We start from the raw sequence: 24466 nt of genomic DNA, 5'->3' as shown, positions 1-24466 counted from the left end.
TCAAGAATAATTTCCAGCTTTCCCACTGCAGCTGAAAAATCTCAGTTTATAGCATCCTCATCTCAGCTTTTGCCAACAACCCATCACTAAACATCTCAATCCCAAACCCACAGGCCTGCCTCCCTTCCTTGCTGAACCAGCATCACTGGACAATAAAGAAGTCACGCTGTACACCACGCTTTCCATGGCTACCAGTTCAAACATGTGCTTATGGGGGACAGGGACTAGGGAAAGAAGAAAGTGAGATGTGCTTGGTCTCCCCTATTAGAATTGTGTTAACATTTTAATCCTTTGTTCAAACAAAAGTTGAAGAGGTATCTTTCCCTCTTCAAAGTTACCTATTTAAGTACTGACGACTGTAAGTTCTAACCATTCCCTACAAGGCAGGAGCATTGTACACATCACTCTCAGAATGTGACTGCTGGCACAGACTCTTTGGAGGACTTAGGCATCAGGACTCATTTGATTTCTCAATCACACTAAAAAATAAATACAAGGCAGACACTGAGGCATCCAGGCTTGGGCAGTTCTGGAGAAATGGCGAAGTACAACTGGAGGTATTTAGGGATATTCCAGAATGAAGAGGGTGCCTATCAAGAACTGGACACTCAAAGGAGGAGGCACAATGAACAGGGCACTTAAAGAAGCAGGGTGGGGAGAAGGGGGAAGTAACAGTTTTGAACGTGGTGGGTTAAAGAAGGCTGCTCTGTTAAATGAGGCTTCATCCATACTTTGTTTTGCATGCAAGCTGCTGCTCTGCAGGGTGCTTCAGGTGGCTATTCTTGTCCTGCCAGCATCCTGAGCTTAAGGTCATACAATGATCAGTCCAACCCAGCCTACCCCAGCCCCATCATCTCCCTATGCTCTGAGTTGGCCTGAAAGTTTTGCAGCCAAACTGTGCACCAATATTTTTGATCCTTAAGGTTTTCTTGTAGGTTGTTGAGGTTTTGGATGCTGGGGTTCAGATTTGGGCGGGGGGGGTGTTTGTTGGTTTGGGGGGTTGGTGTTGGGTTGTTTGAAGGGAGGTTGTGGGTTTTGTTTGGCTTTGTGGTTTTTATTGTTTGGTTTGTTGTAGTGGTTTTTTGGTTTGGTTTGGTTTTTGACTACCTGAATGCCCAGTCACTGCTTCAAGAGGTCTGCCTTTTAATAACAGGGGAAAAGGGAAGTATATTTATATATAGGGATGCAAGGCTTACTGTAAGTAAGAATATATATGACAATTATGGACAAGTTCTCCAAAACAGCTTCACAAATATCTATTCTGTTACTGCTTTTTCTTTTTTTCTCTATTTTTATTGAAACTTTGTACAGAAGTTTTAAACATTTCCATACAATACTTTGAGACAGGACAAAAATGCCATGGTAAAGGAATGTAAACTGCAAGAAACACAGTCTGAAGTATCCAAATACTCTCTAATAAGAGTTTTAGTTTGAAGACCAATGCAGTAGGCGAAATAATATGCATACAGTATACAAAGAACAGTATACACAGGGCCAGCAATGCTAACTATGAAAATTTTGCATCAGATTTACTTCAAAGATTTATAGCAATATGATAATTCTATACACTAGACCAAAATTAATTTATCATACATCGTTTCTATGACAAAAAAAGCTTGTCATTAAGGACAGTAGCAACTTACAATATAATTAAGCTGTATTAATCTCATTAACACTTCTAAATCTATATTCCTACTACAATATTTTATTTTTTTTTTCAGTATATTGTCTTATAAGATCTTAACAGACCTTTAAATAACACTTTACCAAAAGAGACCTGGATCCATTATAGTGATCTTATCTACATGCCCATTTGGCTTATTAAAAAAGGAAAAGAAAAGAACAGAAGAGAGAAAGAAAAGAAGAACAAGGGACAAGAAAAAAAGGCAAGTTTCAAATGCTATATGATATAATTTGGTTTTGGTCTGAAATGTATTTTAGTTTAATAGTTAAAAGAAAATAAAACAAGGCAGTTCATTAACTGGTAGTTCATATAAAAACTGCAGAAAAATACAACAGCAACAAAACCCCAAAATACTTCACAGATACCTAAAAAAACAAAACCCATTCTATCAGAGATACAAGGTAAAGCAGCATCACTTTGACACTGTGCTTTAAAAATAAGTGGATGAATGAAGAGACTGCTCTAGTGAGATTAGAAAATTTGCTTTCTTCTTGAAGAAGACTACTAACATTTTGCACAGCAACTATTTTTATAACCACCTCATTTAAAAACGTGTATTCATAGACACAGAGAATTGTCATATCATTACCATTTTTTTGCTCAAAGTGTCTGACTTTACACAGTGAAACTGATAATGCTGTCACCAGATGTCACTATACCATGAATTCAGTATCAGAAGTGAAGCAAATGCCTTTAAACCAACACCATAAAAATAGGAAAAGAAAAAGTGTTTTGTAAACAAAACAAACCACTTTGCAAAACAAGAGAGTTCAGAGATCTCACAGTGAAATCAGAAATCCTAATTATATATGTTTACATTCTAGGACTACTCTTTACCTTAGGCCAATTAAAGCACATTAAACCATTTAATTATATACAAACATTTTCTTTTTAAGAAAAAAAAGAACAAAACAAAAAACCAAACAAATTAAAACATTGCACACAAGTCTGCTTCCTCAACATCACGTGACAAGGTTAGTTTTATTTTCAAAACAACTACATTTAAGGGCACAGAACATACAGAATACCAAATTAACAGGTGAGTAGTTTTGCTTGGCTATACATGCTAAATCCAAAGATTTCCTCGAGCAAGCTAGAGCTTAGAAACTCCAACTTCTTCCACGTGTCCTGTTCTCTGAAAGGGAGCATCTCCCAGCATCTCCTTTATCTTAGGATTTAAAAAAATATATATAAAAAATAAAGCTGTATGTTTTAAAGTCAGAAGCATCTCCTGCTTTAAGCGCTCACACAGAGATCCTTCGACGGCTCTGCCCGCCGCACTGTAACTTTGGGGGAAATCCTTTTCGTTACTCAGTTACAGCACTCCCGTGACTTACATCAGAAGTCTCATGCTGGCCCTTTTGGGGTAAGGGTGGAAAGGGGAACACAGAAGTGGAGCAGTAGAAGATACACAAGTGGTATGCTGAAGGCCATTTTAATATCTTACAACCTCTCACCATTTCCTTTCAGGTATCGGTACAAGCTAATGGGAAACATTACAAAAATAACAAAAACTTCTCTAACCTTTGGCAGAAAACAGCATGAAACCAGCCAGGAAAAAAAACAACTTAAATAACAATAATCTCCCAGAATGTGCTACTAAGCACTCAAGAAGCCTCTTCCTTTTCTTGTTTTAATTTTAAATTAAAGGTTTCTAACAAATTTCTAGGAGAACAAAAAAAAATCATATATCTTAAAGAGAAAAATAAGTTAAGGGAAAATAGCAACAACAAAAAAAAACCCATGTCATTCCAAAATCAGTTTTTCAAGAGGGTCATTCTAAGCTCAAGGCAATAAATAAACCAATCACTCCAAGACAGAAGCACGTGTCCTGGATCTATCCCTGCATGACTAGCCGGTCCCACTGAGGTGGTGGAGGAGGCCAGGCGTTAAAATCAATGGAACTGACCGTCCATCACGTGAGACGTGCTGTGGTTTTACCAGACCAAAAAAAGCTGGTGTTTAAACCAAAACTTATTAACCTGGGTTAACACCTCCTCTTCCATGTAGATCATGACCAGAAGATTAGCAAAGGCATGTTTACGCTATTAATAGAAAACAAAATCCTCAGACAACTTCTTATACGAAGGTCCACAACACAGGGCCACAGTACTTGCTCACCAACACACAGGTTACTTGAAACTGCATACTACTATTTTTTTTTCCTGATAAAGGCCTTTTATTAAGTGGTTATATGCAGCAAAGAACATCAGGCAAGTTCTATAACCTCTAAGACGTGAAAACAGAATGCAACCAAAGAGGCTGGCATTAGGCAGAGAGTAGCATAGAAATGTGGGTTTTAAATGACTTAAGAGAAAAAAAAGCACTGGAGAAGTCATTTGCTTAAAAGCATCTTCAGAATAACAGAGAGATCTAAAGATGAGGGGATGCAAAGTATTCCTTTATTCAGATCCTGACTGCTAAGGGCCACGAGGATGATCAGAGGGCTGGAGCACCACTCCCATGAGGACAGACTGAAGGAGTTGGGGCTGTTCAGTCTGGAGAAGAGAAGGCTCCGAGGTCACCTAATTGTGGCCTTCCAGTATCTGAAAGGGGGCCTACAGGAGGGCTGGGGAGGGACTGCTCAGGATCTCAGGTAGTGATAGGACTAGGGGGAATGGAATGAAGCTGGAGGTGGGGAGATTCAGGCTGGATGTGAGGAGGAGGTTCTTCACCATGAGAGTGGTGAAGCCCTGGAATGGGTTGTCCAGGGAGGTGGTTGAGGCCCTGTCCCTGGAGGTGTTTAAGAGCAGGCTGGATGAGGCTCTGGCCAGGCTGATCTAGTGTGGGGTGTCCCTGCCCATGGCAGGGGGGTTGGAACTAGATGATCCTTGTGGTCCCTTCCAACCCTGACTGATACTATGACACCATGATAGTAAGTACCACTGCGATTAATGCAGCAACTTGTTAGTTCAACAAAAATGAGAATACATTAACTGGGAGATGGAGCATCTCAGATTCAACAGTCAAAGGCTGCACCATACATTTGCAAAGGATTTTGACTCCCTACCACAGTCACAGGATAATTTCACCACAACTCTGACTGTAGTCGTACTGGACAGGACATGGGCATTGTGTGTGTTAACTCTTTGAGTTGGGAGGGTAAGAGGTGAGGAGAAACAAGCTGGGAAAAGTTCATTATAAGCAAACCACTCTTCAGGTGTCAATACTTCAGCTTTGTAACCATGTAAGGCACCTTGAGGAAAAAAGCAAGCACAGATGAAGCAATGGCTGCCAAATAAAAGGGTCCCTGAGCTAACCTGGCTTCACAGGCTAGGTGGCAATGCATTTGTTAACACTGAGAGCAAGGATGACTGGTCTGGAAAATCCAACTACCAGTCACCCATAGAAACACATGCCAAGTTACTAAGGGACAGTGCCTGACACGAGTTTGTGTTTCCTGGTGCCAAATCAGGCATATGAGCCAGATCCCAGCCTTTTCAAGATACTGTTGGATGGAGATGTATTGTTACCCTCCACAAGCGGTGATTTTCGATCCTGCTAAGGCAAAGTTTTGCCTGCATAGAAACAATTAACTGTTTTACCTCCTCTTTTGTCATCCCAACTCAGCCCACTAATGAAGTAACTTGAGATACCATTAATGTTTCACACACTACAATTTTGCCATTAAAAAGGATTCAAAATATTTTTCTGAATAAAGCAGCCACATAAACCATGAGAAAATGTGTCTTGTCACACTGGTGTTTGCATCAAGACTCAGGTACAGTAACTTGCCTCTTCTACAGATACTGCAGCATCACTTCTACCCTTATCACTCTTTCCAGCTGAGAGCAGTCTATTCTCCAACCGCAACAACTAAACAAAGTGGAGAGAAGTGGGGCACCTCAGCCTGTTTAAAGTCTCAGAACAAATGGGATTCAACTGACTTGAAAACACCACCAAAACAAAAATGCCATACAAATGGAAGTTAATTTGATCTGAAAACACGTATTATATATCATACTACTAAAAGCTATTTGGACAGACTGCAGCTTATGGTACCACCATACTAGAAAATACACTTCCTCCTGCAAAGGCAGGATATAACCCTTATGTCATCTCTACAGAACTACTTCCCCCATAGGGATTGGTTCTTGTACTTGGTTCTAAGCCAAGGAAACTGGCCCCTTGAATTAATGCTGCTGAACTGCCAGCATGGTCCCTCAGATTGTTTTCTGCCTAGCCAGTTCATGCTCTCCCCAATAGGTCCCAAGATGAGCTCAGGAGCAAAGACAACTAGAGGAATTATTTTCACAGGAAGCCTGGATATGACCACTCTGTCCTGGAGAGCAAGGGAATGTAACACTACAAATTTATCCACATGATATCACCTGGCCCCTACACCCAGTAACAGGTCCTTGCTTGATTTAGTGTAAAGGCAAGAGTACCCAGGAAAACCCTTAAAACTGTTCCTTACTGCCTCAGGCATCCATCCTTCAGGAGAAAAGAAACTCAGCACCTCAAGACCATCTGGGAAAAGATGCACTTTTTTTTTTGAAGACTCCTAAGGGCAGACCTCAATTGCCAACACAGATTACAACAGCACACACTCCTCATCTCCTGACACAGAATCCCTCAGGAGTTCCTTAAAAAATAATGTTTGGCAGGGTGAAAGTGGGAGAAGACACGAGGCAAAAGGGCTATGGAAAACAAGGACCATTTCCACCTCTTTCCCCCCTTTCTCCTTCCTCTTGTCTTCCCATTGTTTTTCTCCCTTTACAGATGCAGTATGCAGCAAGGGTAGGGCTGCAGCATCTTTCCTTTTGGACATAAAGAGCAGAGGAAGGGAAAGGGGTCGTAGTTTTTGTGCTTAGCAAACTGAACACAGGTAGAGTCTCACATTTCTTTTTCCTCTAAAGAGAGGCTTCTATTTATTTGGACTGTACAGTATAGTGAAAGTAGTTTTTGGTTTCCCATTTCCCCCTCTCCTTCAGTGCAAGTTGGTTACTTTCAAAGTTGTTTCAGGTTTGTTGTTTGGTCCTGTGGGAGCTTTTGTTTGGGGTCTTTTTTGGTTTGTTTGGTTGTGTGTGTAGGTCCTGTTTGTGTTTTTGTGTTTGTTTGTTGGTTCTTTTGTTTCCTCCACATATAGCAACTTTTCAGTAGTGGAATTTACAGTAGACAAATCAAAATGGAAAAATCTTCTCACAGAGAAAAAAAAAAACATAAGAGAGAGGGAAATGCTAACAGCCATCAATGTTTTAAGTGCTACAAGGTAATATAAAATATGTTCCCGTTGTTGCCAAAAGAAAGAGAAGCAACTAAGAAAAGCAAAGGAAAAAAACCAACCAAAAGAGTGAGCAAAATTAAAAGGTGCTCATTTGGCCCAGGTAGTACAGCTATGTTACAAAGAATGACTACACGGTGATGTGCATCACAACCCTACCTTTAAAAACCTTTCAACAGAGCTTTGCACATTTAGATTTTACAGATCAATAAATAATTACTCATTATCTTCACTTAAATGCTGACTGAGCTCTAGAACTGCTTGACTTCAAACAAAGCCAGCTGCCTGCCTTTGGTATATTTATACACGGGGAAAATAAAAGGTTAGTAATACAAATGGAAAAACAAAAAAATAAGTGTGTGGGGGGGGAAACAAAAGAGACACCACCTGACATGGAGCAGAGCTAGGACAACATCTCACATTGTCTCTAAACAGGTTAAAGTTGAGTTGATCTTACAATGATAGCGTAAACAATGCCTGGGTTGCAGTTATGTTGTTAGAAAAGGAAAAACAAAATGAAGAAATCTCCAGAGACCTTTATCAACTTCTGTATGTTTAGTCATACCCTTAGAAGTTCACTATTCACTCACAAAGAGAAATAGACAAACATGAATATTCCAAGTGAACAGACACAGACCAGTCCAGTATTTAGTAACAGTTTAACTTTTGGAGTCTCTTCCAGCATTTGTAAACAAACAGTCTCTTCCTCGACCTCCCGAACAGCTCTCTTGTTCATGGTTTTACTCTTAAAGCCACAGAACCAATCTATGAATTTCAAATGTGTCTCTCTATCATCAGTCTCTTCCTCACGCTTTTTCTCCCCCATCAAAGCTGCTTGTCCATTCGAATAACAATCAACTGGTGTCTCAACTTCAGAGTGACTCATCACTGGGGTGCTGTCATCTCTGCAAGTACCCAGAAGATTGATATCCTCCGGCTTCACGTTTTTAATGTTTTCTTCTGATTTGCCATTTGGCATGATATGGTTTGCATTTTCATTGCACTTGAGGATGCTCTTTTCTTGTACTTTGTACAGCTCCCCTGTGGTAGCATCCTCTTTTACGTGCCTGTTTTTCAGGGCCCAGAACGTGGTCGTCCGAACTTGCTCCTTTGTAGGTGGAGGAGTGAGAAGGCTTACTACAAAGGTCACAATCCCAGTGATCCAGAAGAGAGACGTTGCAACATACATGTAATGGATATTTTTGATAAAGCTTGGCCTAGTATCTGGCTGGTTACACTCTGGAGCACGATAGATAAACGCCAGTACCAACCGTATTGCTCCAAGCACAAACCCAGCCATTCCACCATAGAAAGCCCCCTGCTCGTTGCAACGCTTCCAAAAGATACCCATAAGAAAGAGAGCTGCCACCGGTGGGGTCAAGTAGTCTGCTACCTCTTGAATATAAAGGTACATCTGACCACCTTGCATTTCTACAATTATGGGGACCCAGGCAATGCTTATGACTACCATGAACGCAACAAAGACTCTTCCTACAATCATCAGTTCTCTAGACGTTGCACTCTTTCGAATGAGCTTGTAGACATCAAGCGTGAATATGGTGCTGGCACTGTTGAATATCGAGTCCAAGTCACTCATCAGTGCAGCAATCATCACAGCCATCATCAGTCCCCGCAGACCAACTGGCACAAGTTTCATCACCAAACGTGGGTAGGCAATGTTAGAGCATCCAGCTCTGCTCCCGCAGACTTGGAAACAGTGTTCTGGATTAATGCAGGCAATATCATCTGCAAACAGTATTCGTGAAATCATCCCTGGGACAACTATAATAAACATGGGCAGCAGCTTTAAGAAGCCTGCCATCAGAGTGGATCCTTTGGCATGAGCAATGTTTTTTGCAGCTAAAACTCTCTGAACTATAACTTGATCGGCACACCAGTACCAGACAGAAGCCGGGGTCTGTCCCAACAGAAATCCAGGCCAGGGAATGTCTTCATCTGTTGGCTCACGCAACATTTTCAGAGCGTCAGGCTTTGGGTCAACATTGCAGGAATTGGTATTGGAAATGTTGTAGGTTAACAAGATAGATGTAATATTTGGTGATGCTAACATGTACCTTCTTTTAACTTCTTCAAACCCACCAACCTCCATTATACTTATGATCATAAGTGTGAGGGCACCAATAATCATAAGCAGAGCTTGAAGGGTGTCTGTGTAGATGACAGCCACAAGACCTCCAGTCACAGTCAAGAGCGCAGTCATTCCAATAAGGAGGATAACTGACAAATAGAGGTTCCAACCTAGCGATTCTTGAATAAAAAGTGCCCCTGAATACAAGTCAACTGAGAGTTTGGTGAAGATATAAAGAATTAGAGACAACGCTGCAAAATATATTTGAATTCTATGCCCTCCAAAACGCTTGGACAAGTATTCAGGCATGGTGTACACTCCCGACCGGATGTAGACTGGGACGAAGACCCATCCTAAAAGCTGCAAAAGCATTAAGGCGTTGAATTCCCACGCGCCTACTGCAAATCCACTCGCCGCTCCGGATCCTGCGAGCCCAATGAAATGTTCACTTCCAATATTGCTTACAAATAAAGATGCACCAATAGCTACCCAGTTCATAGAACGCCCCGCCAAAAAGTAGCCACTGACGGTGCTCCGATTGTACTTCCACATGGCAAAAAAACCTATGCACATTACAAGCACGAAGTACAGTGCCACAATGGCAATGTCTGCCGTTTCCAAAGAAGCCCTCATTTTTGCAAACAAAATGACTTCGCACAGCTGACGTCCACTTCTCGCCCCCCAGCAACCGTCTTTTAAGCAATACGTGAACCAGTTAACATATATCAACACTGCGGATCAAATTCTTTGTCCCTTGGGTTTGCTGTCCTGATGCTGGTGGTTGTGGTACATTTACTTTCTCCGCTTCTCAAATGGAAATTTGGAACTTAGCACGCACTTTTAATCCACATTCCACAAGAGCATCAGCCTTAACTCAGTTGATGTAGGAGAAATTCTTAGTTGCAGCTAAGTTTAGTGAGGCCTACTGTACCAACCCTGCAAGGCAGCAAAGACAAAAGACAAAGATTGAATTAGAGAAGAATTTCATGAAGTTATGAGAAAAATTTTGAAGTCTAGTAAAACAATGACTGAACACCACAGTTTTTTTCCCCCTTACATCTCCTGGTGCATTTATGCAATCCATAATACACATAACATTTGTAGAACTAAACAGCAATGCCTATTACAAGTCAACTTTAATGTTTACAAGTACCTTAAGGGACGCAGCAATTCTGAAGTATCAAATCCACCAGAACTATGCAAGAAAGGGATTTTATTTTTCTTTAGAGACTTAAAAGCCTGCTTCTCAAACTACTAAACAGGTCTTCCTCTTTCAAGGAATCTTAGGGGAAAAAAAGCACAAAACTAAACAAAACAGCATCAACCTGGCTAGTCATTTCCTGTATTGCACTAGCACTGCACCCCACAAATCCTGATAGATCCTAGCATCACATGCATGCGCTTGAGACACCAGCTGGCTGCTAGTGCTCAAAGTCAAGTCACAATGCTGGGAAACACACATTTAGGATCAGATGGAGAACCAAGGTTATTCCGCAGGTTTTAGATGAGCTTGTAGCTTTCTGAGGTACAGATGATTACAGGATTACATTTTACTCTGAAAGCTTTTCATACATATTCTGTGTAATCTAAGTGAAGAAAGTCCCACTCAAGCAAGTGACAAAAGCAGAACTACACCTGACATCCAGCATCAGAATATTTCTGTTTCCCATGTAACTTTTAATACCCCCCCAGTTTCAGGATTTTTTGGGAGCACTCAAAGTACAGGAGGGAGAACTGGATGGATTTTGGTAGCAGTCACAGTTGCCAAGATGCCACGAAGTGCTGTTCCCAGCACCATCCATTTGCATTCAAGCATGAAGAGCATACTCTGTCACTATTCCTGACCCCAGTCATGCCCAGTTCTACCAAAGCATGTCAGGAGACAGATGCTCATTTAGGTGAGTAGAACTGATCAAAGTAGAGGGAGATGGATAATAGTGAGACTCACTGGCAGACAACCAGACAGGTGAGAAAGGAAGGGGTACTGAAAAGCTGCACAATAGCTTCTTACCTCTGCCATGACAACAGGATGCTGCTATCTCCTATTTATGCCTTGGGAGGTGTTATTTACCCACAGCCTTTTTTAAGGGTTTAGAGTGATGGCTATTAGACTCTTCTACTTCCTATGCCAAATGGACATAGCAAAATGAGAAGGCCAAAGGAAAGAGATGGTCTAAAGATCAGAACACAGATCTTCAGTATTCAATACTACTACAGAAGACTAAGGCACAGGGACTGACTCCATTCCTCTTTCCCAACCACTGGTAAAGATAACGTAGGCACACCAAAAAAATCACTGATTTTTTTTCTGACCATAAGATCTACCAGCCTTCTAAGTCCTACAAGCATCAGCTTCAGCCACTGCCTCTCACACTTACTTGCAAAAAGTGCTTTGGCACTATGCTGAAACTCACAGTCCAGTAATAACCTATGATTCACATCCAAATGATATAGTCTAATATTTGGGTGGTAGCACATTTGTTTGGCTAAAAAAAATAAGTAGATACAAACTTTAAAAGTCCTCAGGTAGACTGAGTAATAAAAACTACAGTTAGTGTTGAAAATGCACACATTGGCTTACTTTGTGCATCACTGAAAGCAGCAACAGTGCACATCTCATTAACCCAAATGTATAGTTTACAAACCACAACTTTAGCCTTAAGGAAGTTCACACTCGTGATATTTGTATGGGCTGGCTGCTTCTCAGGATTAGTTCAGAATCAAGAGATGAAATGGGTTCCCCACCATCACCTCACATGAGAGTACAGACATTCATTCTGCTGGAGTTACAGCCAATAGTGAGAGACTAAGGAAGCATGGCACAAAACGGACTTATTACAGTCGTGTGCTAAATTTATCATGCTCATAAGCCTCAAACCACAGATGTATTTTAAATTCTTCCACAGAAGAATTCACATTCATCCCCACCCACAAATGCAGCAGCAGTTAAATGCTCTATTAGTTTAATCCAACACAAAATTATAAACCTTTCAGATCGTATGACGCCACCAGATAGAAGGATAATGTAGTGTTCTTGGGTTTAAGCACTTCTGGGTAACGTTTTAATAGTGTTGTGCCTTTGGCTACATCCAACTAACTCTTCAAATTCAGCTACACTATGTTCATACCAAAGTCATAAATATTTTAAGGCAAAGGGATGAAATTATTTTACTCAGACACAGTGAAAAGAAGAACTACTATAGAGGAAATTAGAGTAATAGGCAAGCTAAAGAAATAGTAATAACCTTTTCCCTCTTCTGCTGCCCTGCTCTGACTTAAAAAAAGGGGGGGAAAAAAAAGTCAGACCTTAACTTTAGTTCACTCGCTACCATCTGCCCTGGAAGTTAATCAATGACCTTGCAAAACTGTACTGGAGCGTAATACACATCCATCACAAAAATATCTGTTAAAGTTGATTAGCTACAAGAGGGATCCAGCTCATAGTATCACTATTACAAACATCTTCAATCCCCCTGAAAAGTGTGCAAGTAGGAGACGCAGCTGCCCTTGGATAGATTGTGACATTTCTCAATTAGGATACTTGCCAAGCTACAATGGGCTCATCCTAACCAAAATAAACAATACATGAAGTTTCTTGAGCATTTTCCACCAGAAGGTACTGCCAGACCATGCATCTGAAGTCTACAGGGATCTGAATCGTCACCTTTGAAATCAACATCTGAATTTTGCTGCTTGCTTGAGCAGGAAGGTGAAAAGCTTTCAGTACTGCTACAAACTTTGCTACAGTGGTACTAAAATACTGTGCTAAAGTAGCTTCTTGTACCAGTTTCTTATTAGACCTAATTCTAAAATAACCCTGGAACTCTTTTTTCATTACAAAAATGAGACTCATCCCTCTGAACTTTCAGCAAGTTGTGACCTCAAGTCTTAAGAAGGACTTTAGAGACGCCCCGTGCGAGTTTAATCTCAAGTTATTAGAACAGCGTACATTGTGGCACTAACTCGGGGCGGGGGGGGGACAGAAAGACAGTGCTGCTGCCAAGGACTGTGAATTTCTGTCCCCTAAGGCTGTTTTCTGGCTGGATCATATCAAAGACACAAAACAATGTGCTTCCCTCTTGTCTGAAGACAGAGTGCTGCAGCTTTGGTGAAACAATGCATATGTCTCTCCAACAGGCAGCCTGTCCTTTCAGGGAGGGGGGGAAAGTCTCAAACAACTCCCTGAAGAGATATTAGATAATGTGAAGCAGATTTAGGGTGGGATTTTTTTTTTTTTGAGCAATATGATTATTTTAAAGCAAAACTTTCTCCACAGTGCTTTCCTAATAAGATGGGATTTAAAGTATGCCAGAATCAAACTGCTCCAGCCCTAAAGCAACTATTTGTTTTCTGCTCAGTCTATTTCTCTTCTCAGCAAATGGGGAAGTCTCTTACAGTTAAAAGAGTCAGTCCCAATGGCCAACACATTATGGGTTAATATGAGGATGCAGACATCCACATATCACAAAGGAGCATCCACTACTACTATTTTTCAGTAAATTAAGTACATATTTAAATTTATTCATAGACTTCATAGTAGTTTTGGAGTTCTGTCTTAGATACAATGTTTTTCTTCTGCACCTTCTTCAAGCAAAGGTATGTCAACTCACACCAGTAGCATTTTACCTACTGAACACCTCATTTGCATGGAAAAAATGCACCCAGATTGCCAGGCTCAACACCTACACAGTAAACACTAATGATCTCTCTCCTAGAGGAAAAAAAAGGTCAAAGTCAGTCTCATAACTCGAGCAGGCCTGGGTGACATTGAAAACCTCAAATGTTTTGTCTGGCCTGCTCACACTGCAGGCCACCTGCTAAACTGATGCAAATTAATTCCTACCTGTCCACTACTCCACAGTAAATACAAGGTTGTCTGAGGTAGCCTATTATCTCAGGAAGAAAAGGGGAAAAAGGCAAAAGCTTCATTCCATTTATTACAGCACTCTAGAACACACAAGGAACAAAAAGGAGCACAAATGTTCTTCATGGAATAACTGATACACATCAACTTATCCTTACGTAGTACATGCCCTTGAGAAAGCAGGGGCTATCCTTGCTAGCTGCTCAGAGCCCAAAACATCCAGGACTGAAGTTTCAGGACTTTCCCTTGTGTATCAGGAGCTGGGGTGAGAGGAGCCGGACAGGAATCCCACCTCAAACAAACTGGGTATGCCGTAGGAAGCAAGAATGTTCGGAGGCAGAGGTTGACCTGTAGCATCTAATAAATAACTCAAGTTAAGGGCTGGACTGGTATTCCCAGTAGCTCAGTAGGCTGGGGTAGGAGAGTACCACATTTGAGTTACCTGAATCAGCAGTGACCTGACTAACCTGTTTGCCACACGTGCTCTGCTGCCCCAAAGTGGTACTGCATCAACACTTCTGTTGGCCTTGGAGAACACGGGTGCTGCGGGGCAACTCAATAAATCATCACTACCACAAAAGTCCAACTTGAGGTGCAAGGTTCAAGTCAGTCACTCAAAGGAGTTGTTTTGGACACATAAGGTCTGAGGTTTCAGGAATTGCTCCAGCTCTGGTCTTCATTTTACTGCAGCATCAGAAAAAGAAGCTTGCTCCACAATACATTCTTCTCCATTCTTTTCTAAAGGACTGCTGAAGGAGACATGAGAAATAAGTAACCTCACAGCATGCAGTTCAGCAGAAGACAGAACTACACTATGTTTGCCAGGCAGAATTGTAGTGCTACTGTGGTCTATTACAGACACAGTAACTGGAGTACTCTAAGTCTGACTGAAGCTGAAGGGCACTGTGACTGGCAGCACTAGAGCAGCAGATCAATTTAGCTGATGGCTTCCACTCCCCGTCCCAGGTGTATACACCTCTTTAGGTCTCCCACCAAATCACAAATTAAGAAGGGGGAAGCAGGTGGGGGGTGGCAGGAAGGAGGCAGAAGAAAGAATGTAGCTTCATGGCAGTGCTCACTCAGTACTCTGCAAACACAACAGAAGCTACAGTACTGGTGAATTGCAAAGCAAGATGGCTTATTTTCTGAAACCTACATCACTAGCAGTGCCTCAGCAAGCCACTTCATGCCACCGCCTGTGGCATTCACATTTGAATAGTTTCCTTTGCCATGAGTTACCCTCCAGTACTCTGTCAGGAATAGTGGATTTATTTGCTTCCACTGCTCTTCCAAAAACTCCCAACACCTAAAGGCAAAGGGGGAGGTTAAGCCAGGACAGAAGAAAGGAGATAGAAATGTCCTTTCTATTTGTTAAAATGAAGACATACCATGAAGAAAAACTACCTTCTCCACACCTATCTAGACATGCTGTAGTCATCTCACTCAGGTCCTAAGAGTAGTCCATCAACTTAAGCTTATTGACTATTCATTTGAAAAAAAAAAGCATGTAAGCACTTCCTTTTCCCCTTGCCAGCCCAAAGAACTGGCTTATGTTTACAGGGGTGTCAGATGTTACCTGGGCTCTCTGAAGAGAGCAGAAAGTACAACTGCTGATCAACTGGGCCACTCTTCCCTCACAAATAAACACAATTACTCATGTGTCTGCCATAACTCAAGCAGGTAACTACCAGAAACTCAAGATGCTCAAAGATTGTCACTATAAGCAGCTCCATCCCTCAGCAAGCCACCCATGCTCATCTTTGCAGCTTCAGATAGATGATACTCTTTGTTCAACAAGAACTGGAAGCAGAAGAGGAAAGAGGGTACTGAGAAGACACAGTCAACAGTAACTAAGTAAAGAGCACAGGAGGGCAAACCAGGGAAAGCAAGCTATTTTAATAGAGGCAGGAGGTTGTCTGTCCACCAAAGGATGGCAAAAAATAGAAGATTCTGGCATCAGGCAGCATTTTTCCTGCCAAGTAAGTATGTCAAGATGTCAGCTGACAAACCAAGTTGGAAGCTGCAGAGGGATACTGAGCCCAAAGAATCAAACACCTTCTTGTGGCAACCTAAACTTCAGAAGCATAAATATTGTTACTGCCACTGGCAAATACTATTTACCTGAATTAGTTTAAAGGACTTAGTCTCTAAGAGCAACAGCAAAATAATGTGTAAAACAAGCATAAACATCCAAGTATTTGATTTCTGCAGAGGACCTGAGACCACAGTCTAGTTGCTGGATGTAAAGGACTAATGTTCTCACCATACTAGAAGCGCACCATCAGAAAGTGCCGTAAAATCCCCACCACAAATGAAAATGACCATTTTCTTTATCTGTAAGGTGATGTGATCCAGTTGGTGGTTATCACCATTCAGCCATAAATGATGTATCTCCTCCTAGCCTAGAAAGATGTGTTGGTTCACCCCATCCTGCTCTGGAAAGGGGGCTGGGCTAGAGGATCATTCTGTGATTTGAAAAGGATTTTGACTGGGACTGTAAAGACTTCAGAAGTCACTTGAGGAGCGAGAAAGGAGCAGTGGAAGTGTCAGTTAACAAGCAACTGAGTGAAATACTAGGAGAAAATTATCCCTAGAATTTCTAAGGAGAATATAAAAAAGAGAAAAAAAAACCCAACCAAAACCACACCAAAACAGACTCATTAAGCTTATTTAAGACTTCCCCAAGTTCCCATTTATGGGTGCCCACAATCTTTCCAAAACCAAAGCATCACAAGGTTTACTAAAACACAAGGCAAGTTTCAGGGGCATACATAGTGCTAGAATTTAAGTATGAGGCCCTCCAAGATTCCTAGCCTGCTGGGTGCTCTTGCAAGATTTCTCATCCTCCTTGGGGATTTTAAGACACCAGAACAAGGCTTTAAGTAATCTTGGATATAAAACAACTAGGGCTACTCTACATCAAGCTTTGCAATTACCTACATTAAAAGTTAGCAAACACTAATCTGTTTTTCTAATAGTTTCAAACAACTGCACTGAACACATTCCCCTCCTGCATCCATGTTCCACATGGACCTGTGCTTTAAATTATTACTCCTTAGACATCTGCATAACTGAAGCACAAGGACTGGCTGATAACTGAACAAACCAAGATGAAAACAAAACAAGAAACATCCTCATAATCATATTTCTAGGGTTCATGATCCTTCCTTTATACTATCTACTACTTTTCCTTCCCTCTACTCACTAGGGGTAATGCCTTTTATTGGTACCTCATTTTCAGTACCCACATTGGCCTTCACTTGCACAGATCTCACCTTACTTTCCCTATCTTTCCCATTCCACATAATGAGCTATATTTCACCTGCCTACCTTCCCTTTTATTTCCACCCCATTCACCTTCTTATCAGCTCTTCTACAGAATGCACACCAGAGATATTCCTGCTGCTCCACTGAGCAGGCAGCTTTGAAGGGAACATGGTGCCCAGTGGTTTCTGCTGTCCTCGGATAAGCACCACAGAGCTGGCACAGGCAGCTGTAGCAAGCAACTGCTTCCACATAAGCAACTCTTATGCTCCCAGAAGAGACCTGGGTATCTGTGGCTCAAAATAAAAAAAGTAGCAAACAGCTCTGGCAGGAATGTGACCAAAAAAGGCAAGATAAGTTACTTGATCGATAATCAACAACTACCAAAGTAATTTTTGGGTGGAAATTGACAGTGCGATGGCTCTAGTGTAAGAGAGAAGGGGAAGTCAGCTCCTGAAAGAATATCTAAAGAAAGCAAGAACTTCCATCATTACAAAACATGGTATACATGACAAACTAGAAGAAAGCAAACATATACACACATTCATACTTCAAGTAATTTAACAGCTTATTTTAAGTGATAGAATCATAGAATTTTTAGGCTTGGAAGGGATCTCTAAGATCATCTAGTTCCAAACCCCCTGCCATGGGCATGGAAACCTCACACTAGATCAGGCTGCTCAGAGCCACATCCAGCCTGGCCTTAGAAACCTCCAGGGATGAGGCTTCCACCACCTCCCTGGGCAACCTGTTCCAGTGTCTCACCACCCTCATGGTTAAGAGTTTCTTCCTAACATCCAATCTGAATCTACCCATTTCAAGTTTTTTGTCAATTCTCCCTAGTCCTATCACTACCTGACACCCTGAAAAGTCCCTCCCCAGCTTTCTTGTAGGCTCCCTTAAGATACTGGAAGGGCACAACAAGGTCTCCTTAGAGCCTTCTCTTCTCAAGACTGAGAAGCCCCAACTCTCTCAGTCTGTCCTCTTAAGAGTGGTGCTCCAGCCCTCTGCTCATCTTCATGACCCTTCTGTGGACATGCTCCAGCACCTCCAGATCCTTCCTGTAATAGGGACTCCAGAACTGGATGCAGTACTCCAGGTGGGGTCTCACCAGAGCAGAGGGGGAGGATCACCTCCCTTGACCATCTTATATGTCCATAATGGACATCTTTAAAAGAACCACTTTTGAGGGTTTTCACAAAGGAGAAAATGTTATCTTCTCACAACAGGTTCTCCTCCCTTATTTTTCAGGAGTTAAAGGGCAGACAGTCTGCAATGAACAAACAGGAAGAGATACACAGCCAAAAGAGAAGAGCACATTACTAAACAGGTAACAGAGACAAAGAGAAGGTGCATCTTAAAGGCTAAGCTGCCACTCCTGAAGAAGGGCTAGCCAAATCCCACTGAACTCTGCCAGTCCCAGAATGGGCTCAAGAGCCTGCCCATAGATCTGCTTCAGTGCTCAGGCTTGCAGCTCAGGGAACAAGAGTGACAGAGTTAACCAGAGCATCCCATTACCTATACTCACTCAAGCATATCACTTGATACACTGCAGAAACCTGTGAAAGCCTCTTGGTTTATAACTCCCTTATTCTTGTCATCATCTTAGTACTCACTTGGGAAAGTTGTCCAGATTTACCTAGCTAACAACTATCTGTTTTAACAAGGCTCAAACAGTTTTGTATTTTTAAAAAAAAAGGGGAAAAAACCAAACACATTAATTCCTTACCTTGCCCCACACTCAAGCCAGGCACATATCTCAACTTGGCAAAAACTCAGAAAAGGACCACTCTCAAGTCTTCAGGTTGAAAAGTGGCAAATGTCAGCCAAGAGGGCATCATTCTCAAATGCTGTCTGTACCACACACTTCAAAATCCAGTTATTCTTACAAAACCAAAAAGCTGACTCCTACAGGAAAGTCAATGTTAGATCTTGTGGTTTTCCATTCTTGCCTTTTAGTTCCAACTGTTTCATTCCAGCACCACCTCAGACACAAGGGTCCTTCCCTGCTAGACGTAATACTGTGAAGAGCAGCCAGTTTCAGCCTACAAAAAAGTGAAAGGAAGTAAGAGGAAAACTCTTCTGTAATTTTAACCTGCTAAGTAGGAAAATGTGCAGGGAAGATGAACAATTCAACTGTAAGAACAGGTAGATTCAGCAGAACACAAAGAAAATAAAACCAGTATCTGCCTGCTTACTGCCATCTTCATTCTTTCCCCCTTTCTTCCCAGCAAGTAAGAAATCAAGAGCCCAATTACTGCAACTGCCTACACAGCAATTAGAGTATAATAGCCAAGATGTCAAGCAACACTACTGCCCATTACTTTGGCTTTCCTAAAATACCTAAAAATGTCCCCAGCAGGGTGGGGAATTTCTGAAATATGGCAACCCACTCCAAAGGCAACAAACATATGCTGAAGACAACTTACATGGTGTGAACATGCCAGTCAAACTGAGAGCCCAGACTCACTGCAGTATTACAGAGGTGGGTGGATGGGTCCCCAAGTCTAGGTATTTGCTACTATTAATTAGGTTTCCAACTATGACATATTATATATTTGCTCCTCGTTACATGTGAAGTGGAGAAGAGTATGCTGCTGATAAAGTCTTTTTCTTCATTTTTAGTGAAAAACTCTAATAAAGTATTTTCAAACTGTCTATTTACTTCAGTTCCGTTTACAAAGTTGATTTGTTGAAGACCAGCGTCCCAGCTCGCAAGAGTCGAGCGGCAGCGAGAACAGCATGGGAATACCGCCACCTTCTCTGTCTATCCTAGGTTCCCCAGGCTGCCAATTATCCTTGGACGGTGTCTCGCATTGCCGCCCTGTGGTCAGTCTGAAAAATAGCATCAGAGCAATAGGAAGCCATTTCCAGCCGTTGTTCCCTTTCCCCCCAATTTCCTTCCCCGGGCTCTCAAGAGAGCTTCGGCAGGACGAAAAGGGTAGGAAGAGGAAACCTCCCTGAAGAGCTCTCCTGCTAATCCAGTAGCGGCTCACTACCCTTTCCTGCTGAAGGTCCTGAGCTGCCATAATTACCCCCCTCCCCTGCTGCTGAGCAGCCAGATGACTCTCCTGGGAGACAGTTAGAAATAACTAGAAATTCATATTTTGCTATAAATAGTAAAGGTTAGAGCATGAACAGCTGTGTCTTCATTTTGCACCTCTACCTTCACCACAACTGTGGTCTCTGACGCAGGCTCTTGAGGGTAGTCAATGTGCTGTTTGCACACATCTGTATGCTACTGGTAACAAGTCTGCATCAAACTCACCAAGCTCATTCCACTACTTGTTACTTGGGAGTGTAGAAAGCCACACATGTGGACAAGATTCATTATTTCCACCCTAAGATGCAGTCACTTCATTGGCCCCTTGTCTTCCTTCTTCTAAAGTGTGTCCTCCATATACTTGCATACACAGAGTAACGTAATCCAAGTTGTCCACTGCAGCTGCTCTTCAAACACAGTGATACCACAGAGAAGTAGGGTGGGGTTTTTTAAGATGACTTTATTTTGGGAGTGCTTTTAGGATTCATCAGTTTTTTCCCCCCCAAGACTCACTCCTCTGATTAAGGATTCCATCCACAGGCAATTTATAAATACAGTATTTCTAGTGGAAGTTAACTACCTGATTGTCCACTACCTAGAAAACAAGACACAGAATGGCTGCTCAGCTATGGCTTCAGAACAAAGTCAGAAGCTCTTGTGACATATATACGCAGAGCACTGGTGGAAAAGTTTTCACCCTTGTGCCCCCCACGCCAAGCTCTTGGGTGTTACATTTTGAAGGCAAAAAGAAAGCTGAAGAGACTCCGAGAAAGTCTGCAAAGAAGCAAGGGGACATGGCAGCATCAGGCAGCACTCAGGGGTCATGTTCACACTGTAACCACATCGAAGTTAGATAGGTAGGGGAGCCCAGCTGCACAAGACTACATGGTTCACAACAGAAGCCACATGCACAAAAAGAATGAAGAAGGACCCCAAACTTGAACATGGTACTAGGGAGAGCAACAGAGTTTAAAGCAACAAAAGTGAATTTGAGGGATTTCTTCTGCCTAGATCTATGAAAATGCCAAGGTAACTATTAAAAACAACTGTGGGCGGGGGAAACCCCACAAAATTACAAAATTTGACTCTGAAGACAGTCATGGAAGCCTACCATATTGTAGCTCTGAGGTTTGCACTCAAGCTGCCAGAGAGCTCACAGGAGCTAACAACAGCCCTAAAGCGTAAGAAAGCCAGACAGGAGTGTTGGTGTGAGGTTTTTTTTCTGCAAGGCAGAGGAGCTGCCAAAGATGAGGAAGGATGCCACAGACACCAAGAGAAGCATCAGCACTTGTTCAATCCTAAGACCAAAATATGCACTGGAGCACACAGTCACCACACATGGCAGGACAGAGAATCCCTGCCCACAGGTAGCTTCATCTGGAAGCACTAGTGTTAAAGCAGCCTTGTAATTTATTCAGGACTGTATATGATATCTCCAGCTTCTACAGGAAGCAACTAAATGATCACTGTAATTTCAGACTGTTTCATTAGCTTTGTATTCTCCAGGTTTTGGCTACTTTAAGTTTGCATTATGATTGAGATTATGCACTGCTATGGGGGTCGTTAGGGCAACCCCTCTGCCACGATTCAGCAACACCATGTTGCATATAACCACCACAGGAATTTCCCCCCTCACCACCCCCCCCACCAAGTGTCTTTATTACACTAGAAAGGCTGCAGTAGTAAGATAATGGAACACAAAAAAGTACCTAGATCTGGTGTACAGTCAACAGCAACAACCACCAAAAATAAACTCATCTAAAGATAGACATACTAAATTTTACAGTTACAACTGTGGCAGGTTAAAACCAGCACTACACCTGAACCAAAACACAAGTGTTTTACCAAAATCACAGAACTAAAAAGCACCTTAAGATACATCTATCAGGAAAGAACATACTAGAGTCAAATTCCAGAGAGGAAAAGAATGTAGATGCTAAATCTGGAAAGCACCGATGCTCATTAGAAGCATCATACAGCTAAAAGCTTATCCCAAAGATCCTTTCCACTAGGCAGCACTCCGTGGCATCCTTACAGAGTAGTTAGTTTATTCATGTCTCAGTATCGTGTCAGACCTGTCATGCTTTCTGCCCTGCTCTGTATTTATAGCATCTGCATGACATAATGCATCTCTCACATTAACAGCATGTATACCAAATGTATCAACCTTACCTATGGCTTATACACTGATGGGAAGGATTGCAGAGGAAAGCAAACAACAACAAAAAAAAAAAACAACCCACAAATGAACAACCAAACAGCATACTAATAAATTTTAAACCCCACATGTTGACAGCCTAAGTCCAAAGCAACGTGTTTTGTCAGACCAACCGCTGCTCTGCGAGGTGGTGCAGCAATGTCATCAGGTTTTTTTCCCCCTGTTGCTACATTTCTCCACTAGAGGACTCACCTGAGAAGTCTACTACTGCTTCTGCAGTTACGGCAAGTTCATTTGAAAAAAAAAGAAAAGAAAAGGGCAGCCCTGACATGTGGATGGTACATGTAGAATGAATGGAAATGTACTAGTATGTGTCGCACATGTAATACATGAAGACATGCTCCCGTAACTACCGGGAAAAAAAAAACCCGTGGCGCTCTTTAGCTTCCCGCTATCGTATGACAAAGATACATGTTCATGTAAACAGTGATCAAATGTGAGAGCAAGCATGGTCCACGCTGGGTCAGATCAGAAGGGTTACAGCTCAGCCGAAATGCTGCTACATTCCAATACCAGCACTGCATACGAAACTGGTAAGCAGCAGATAAAGACTACAGGAGGTACTAGAGACGGACTAGGATCAGCTATTATTTTTCATCTAATCAGGGATGTTTCTATTTATTTTTTTACACATAAGAATACGCACCTCCCGCACCGATGCGGCTCTTGTAAAACAGAAAGAGCATCATAACCTCACTCGCGCCACGGCTTATCATCATGCCAGCAAATCCAGCGCTAACGGCTGGCAACGTTTCCCGTGGGCAATACAGCGAGCCGTTATCACCAGAGTTCAACTGGTGTTTGCAACAGCAGGGGAAAAAATAATGAGAATGGGACGCCGCTGGCACAAAGGGGGCCGGGTCAGGCACGGGGCTGACACCCCGCGAGGGGAAGCCTGTCCGAGGGAGCCCTTCCTTTCCCCCACCAAGGTTCACAGCAAGGACTCCCAGAGGCGAGAGGGGACCTAGTGTGGGGCTTTTGCGACCTAGCAAGGTACCCAGAGAAGCAAACCACCGCAGGTGCTGGGGTGGGGGAGGGCAAAGCACACGGCAATGGAAAGCGTTGGTGCTGCAGAGGAAGAGGGGGAAGTGCTAACATCAATGCCATAGGGGGAAGGAAAGGACTAAGTTCACTCACACCAAGCAAATCGCAGAAGAGGGTAAGACGAAGAAATGCATCTATTTCGCTAAATGTGGGATCTGCTTACCTGTGGACCAAAGGGGAGGGAGGACAGAAGGGGACTGTGACTCTCCGGGAACAACTAAGAAAACTCGCCAAAGGAACAAGGGGGGTGCAAGGAAAGAGGAAGGGGGGAGAGGGCAGAAAACACACACAGGAGCCTGAAGCACACTGCGGAACTCCGCTGCCGAGCGCGGAGGGGAAAGTAGGGAGGGCAGGGCTCGCCCCAGGGAAAGGGGCCGGCCGGGCCGCCCCACGCCTCACCGAGCGCCCGGGGACGGCTGCCGCAGGGACAGCAGCACGCGGCGGCTACGAGAGGAGGCAACGCAGGGACGCCGAGGACTGGGGAAGGGGGAAATATGTCTAGTGCCACCTGTCTCCCTCCCGCCTTCCCTCCCTCACTCACCCTCTGCATGGCTTTCAGGATCAAAGCCAGTTCATAGCGAGGCATCTTAGAGCTGTATGTGGCGGGAGGAGCGGGGATGCAGCGGAGGAGGAGAGGGAGGAGGGGAAGGTGGTGATGCCGGAGATGGGGGGACCGGAGGAGAAAAGTGCGTCCCCGACGGCAGGCGCTGCTGGCGGTGACTCCTGCCCGCGCGGCTCCCAAGCTGCACAGCCACACGGGCGGGCGGCACGGCTTAAAGGGCGCCGGCAGCTGCGCAGGCTCCGCCGCGCCGCCCCTTGCCGGCGCCAAGCACCGCCTTCGCCGCGCACACGCCCGCCCGCCAGGGGGTCGTTGCTGGTAGCCCACGGGCTACCCTGCCGTCCTGGTCCGGGGGCAGTGGGGTGGGGGGCGGCGGGAGGGGGGACACCAGCCGCCGGGAAGGGGGACCAAGCCGAGCGGGCCGGGCCGGGCCGGGCCTCGGCGCGGGCTCCACCTCTCCCCTGCGGCGGCTCGGGG

At 43.3% G+C, this 24466-nt stretch overlaps 2 protein-coding genes across 5 annotated transcripts in view; both read right to left on the bottom strand.

Annotated features, from left to right (window-relative positions):
* Positions 1-24318, bottom strand: part of MRPS6 (mitochondrial ribosomal protein S6) — a 49487-nt gene extending 25169 nt beyond the window's left edge. Inside the window, exon 1 of the mRNA XM_068144570.1 lies at positions 23972-24318. Within this exon, the coding sequence (XP_068000671.1) occupies positions 23972-24016 (45 nt within the window). The 5' untranslated portion in view covers positions 24017-24318. The remainder of the gene's footprint in view (positions 1-23971) is intronic.
* Positions 662-24059, bottom strand: SLC5A3 (solute carrier family 5 member 3). Of its 4 annotated transcripts, none has more exons than XM_068144568.1 (5): positions 23594-23856; positions 18855-19170; positions 14329-14610; positions 14020-14218; positions 662-9933 (listed from the first exon to the last, which is right to left on the bottom strand). In XM_068144568.1, the coding sequence occupies exon 5, from the start codon at positions 9628-9630 to the stop codon at positions 7495-7497; it is 2136 nt and encodes a 711-aa protein (XP_068000669.1). In that variant the 5' UTR covers positions 9631-9933; positions 14020-14218; positions 14329-14610; positions 18855-19170; positions 23594-23856; the 3' UTR covers positions 662-7494. The 4 variants fall into 4 exon arrangements, with proteins under 4 accessions (XP_068000669.1, XP_068000667.1, XP_068000668.1 ...); XM_068144566.1 differs by lacking the exon at positions 23594-23856 and adding an exon at positions 23972-24059 and having other exon boundaries at positions 1257-9933; XM_068144567.1 differs by lacking the exon at positions 23594-23856 and adding an exon at positions 23972-24059 and having other exon boundaries at positions 1257-9933; positions 14329-14607.
* Positions 24319-24466: the final 148 nt, after the last annotated feature.

This window comes from Melanerpes formicivorus, unplaced genomic scaffold (genome assembly GCF_026170545.1).
Source record: "Melanerpes formicivorus ecotype bairdi unplaced genomic scaffold, bMelFor1.0.p_v2 SCAF_11, whole genome shotgun sequence".
Classification (NCBI taxonomy): domain Eukaryota; kingdom Metazoa; phylum Chordata; class Aves; order Piciformes; family Picidae; genus Melanerpes; species Melanerpes formicivorus.
This window is presented reverse-complemented; position numbering and strand designations above follow the sequence as displayed.

What these genes read in the sequence shown, in the direction of transcription:
- SLC5A3 (XM_068144566.1), bottom strand. Translation starts at nt 9,630, where the DNA reads ATGAGGGCTTCTTTGGAAACGGCAGACATTGCCATTGTGGCACTGTAC.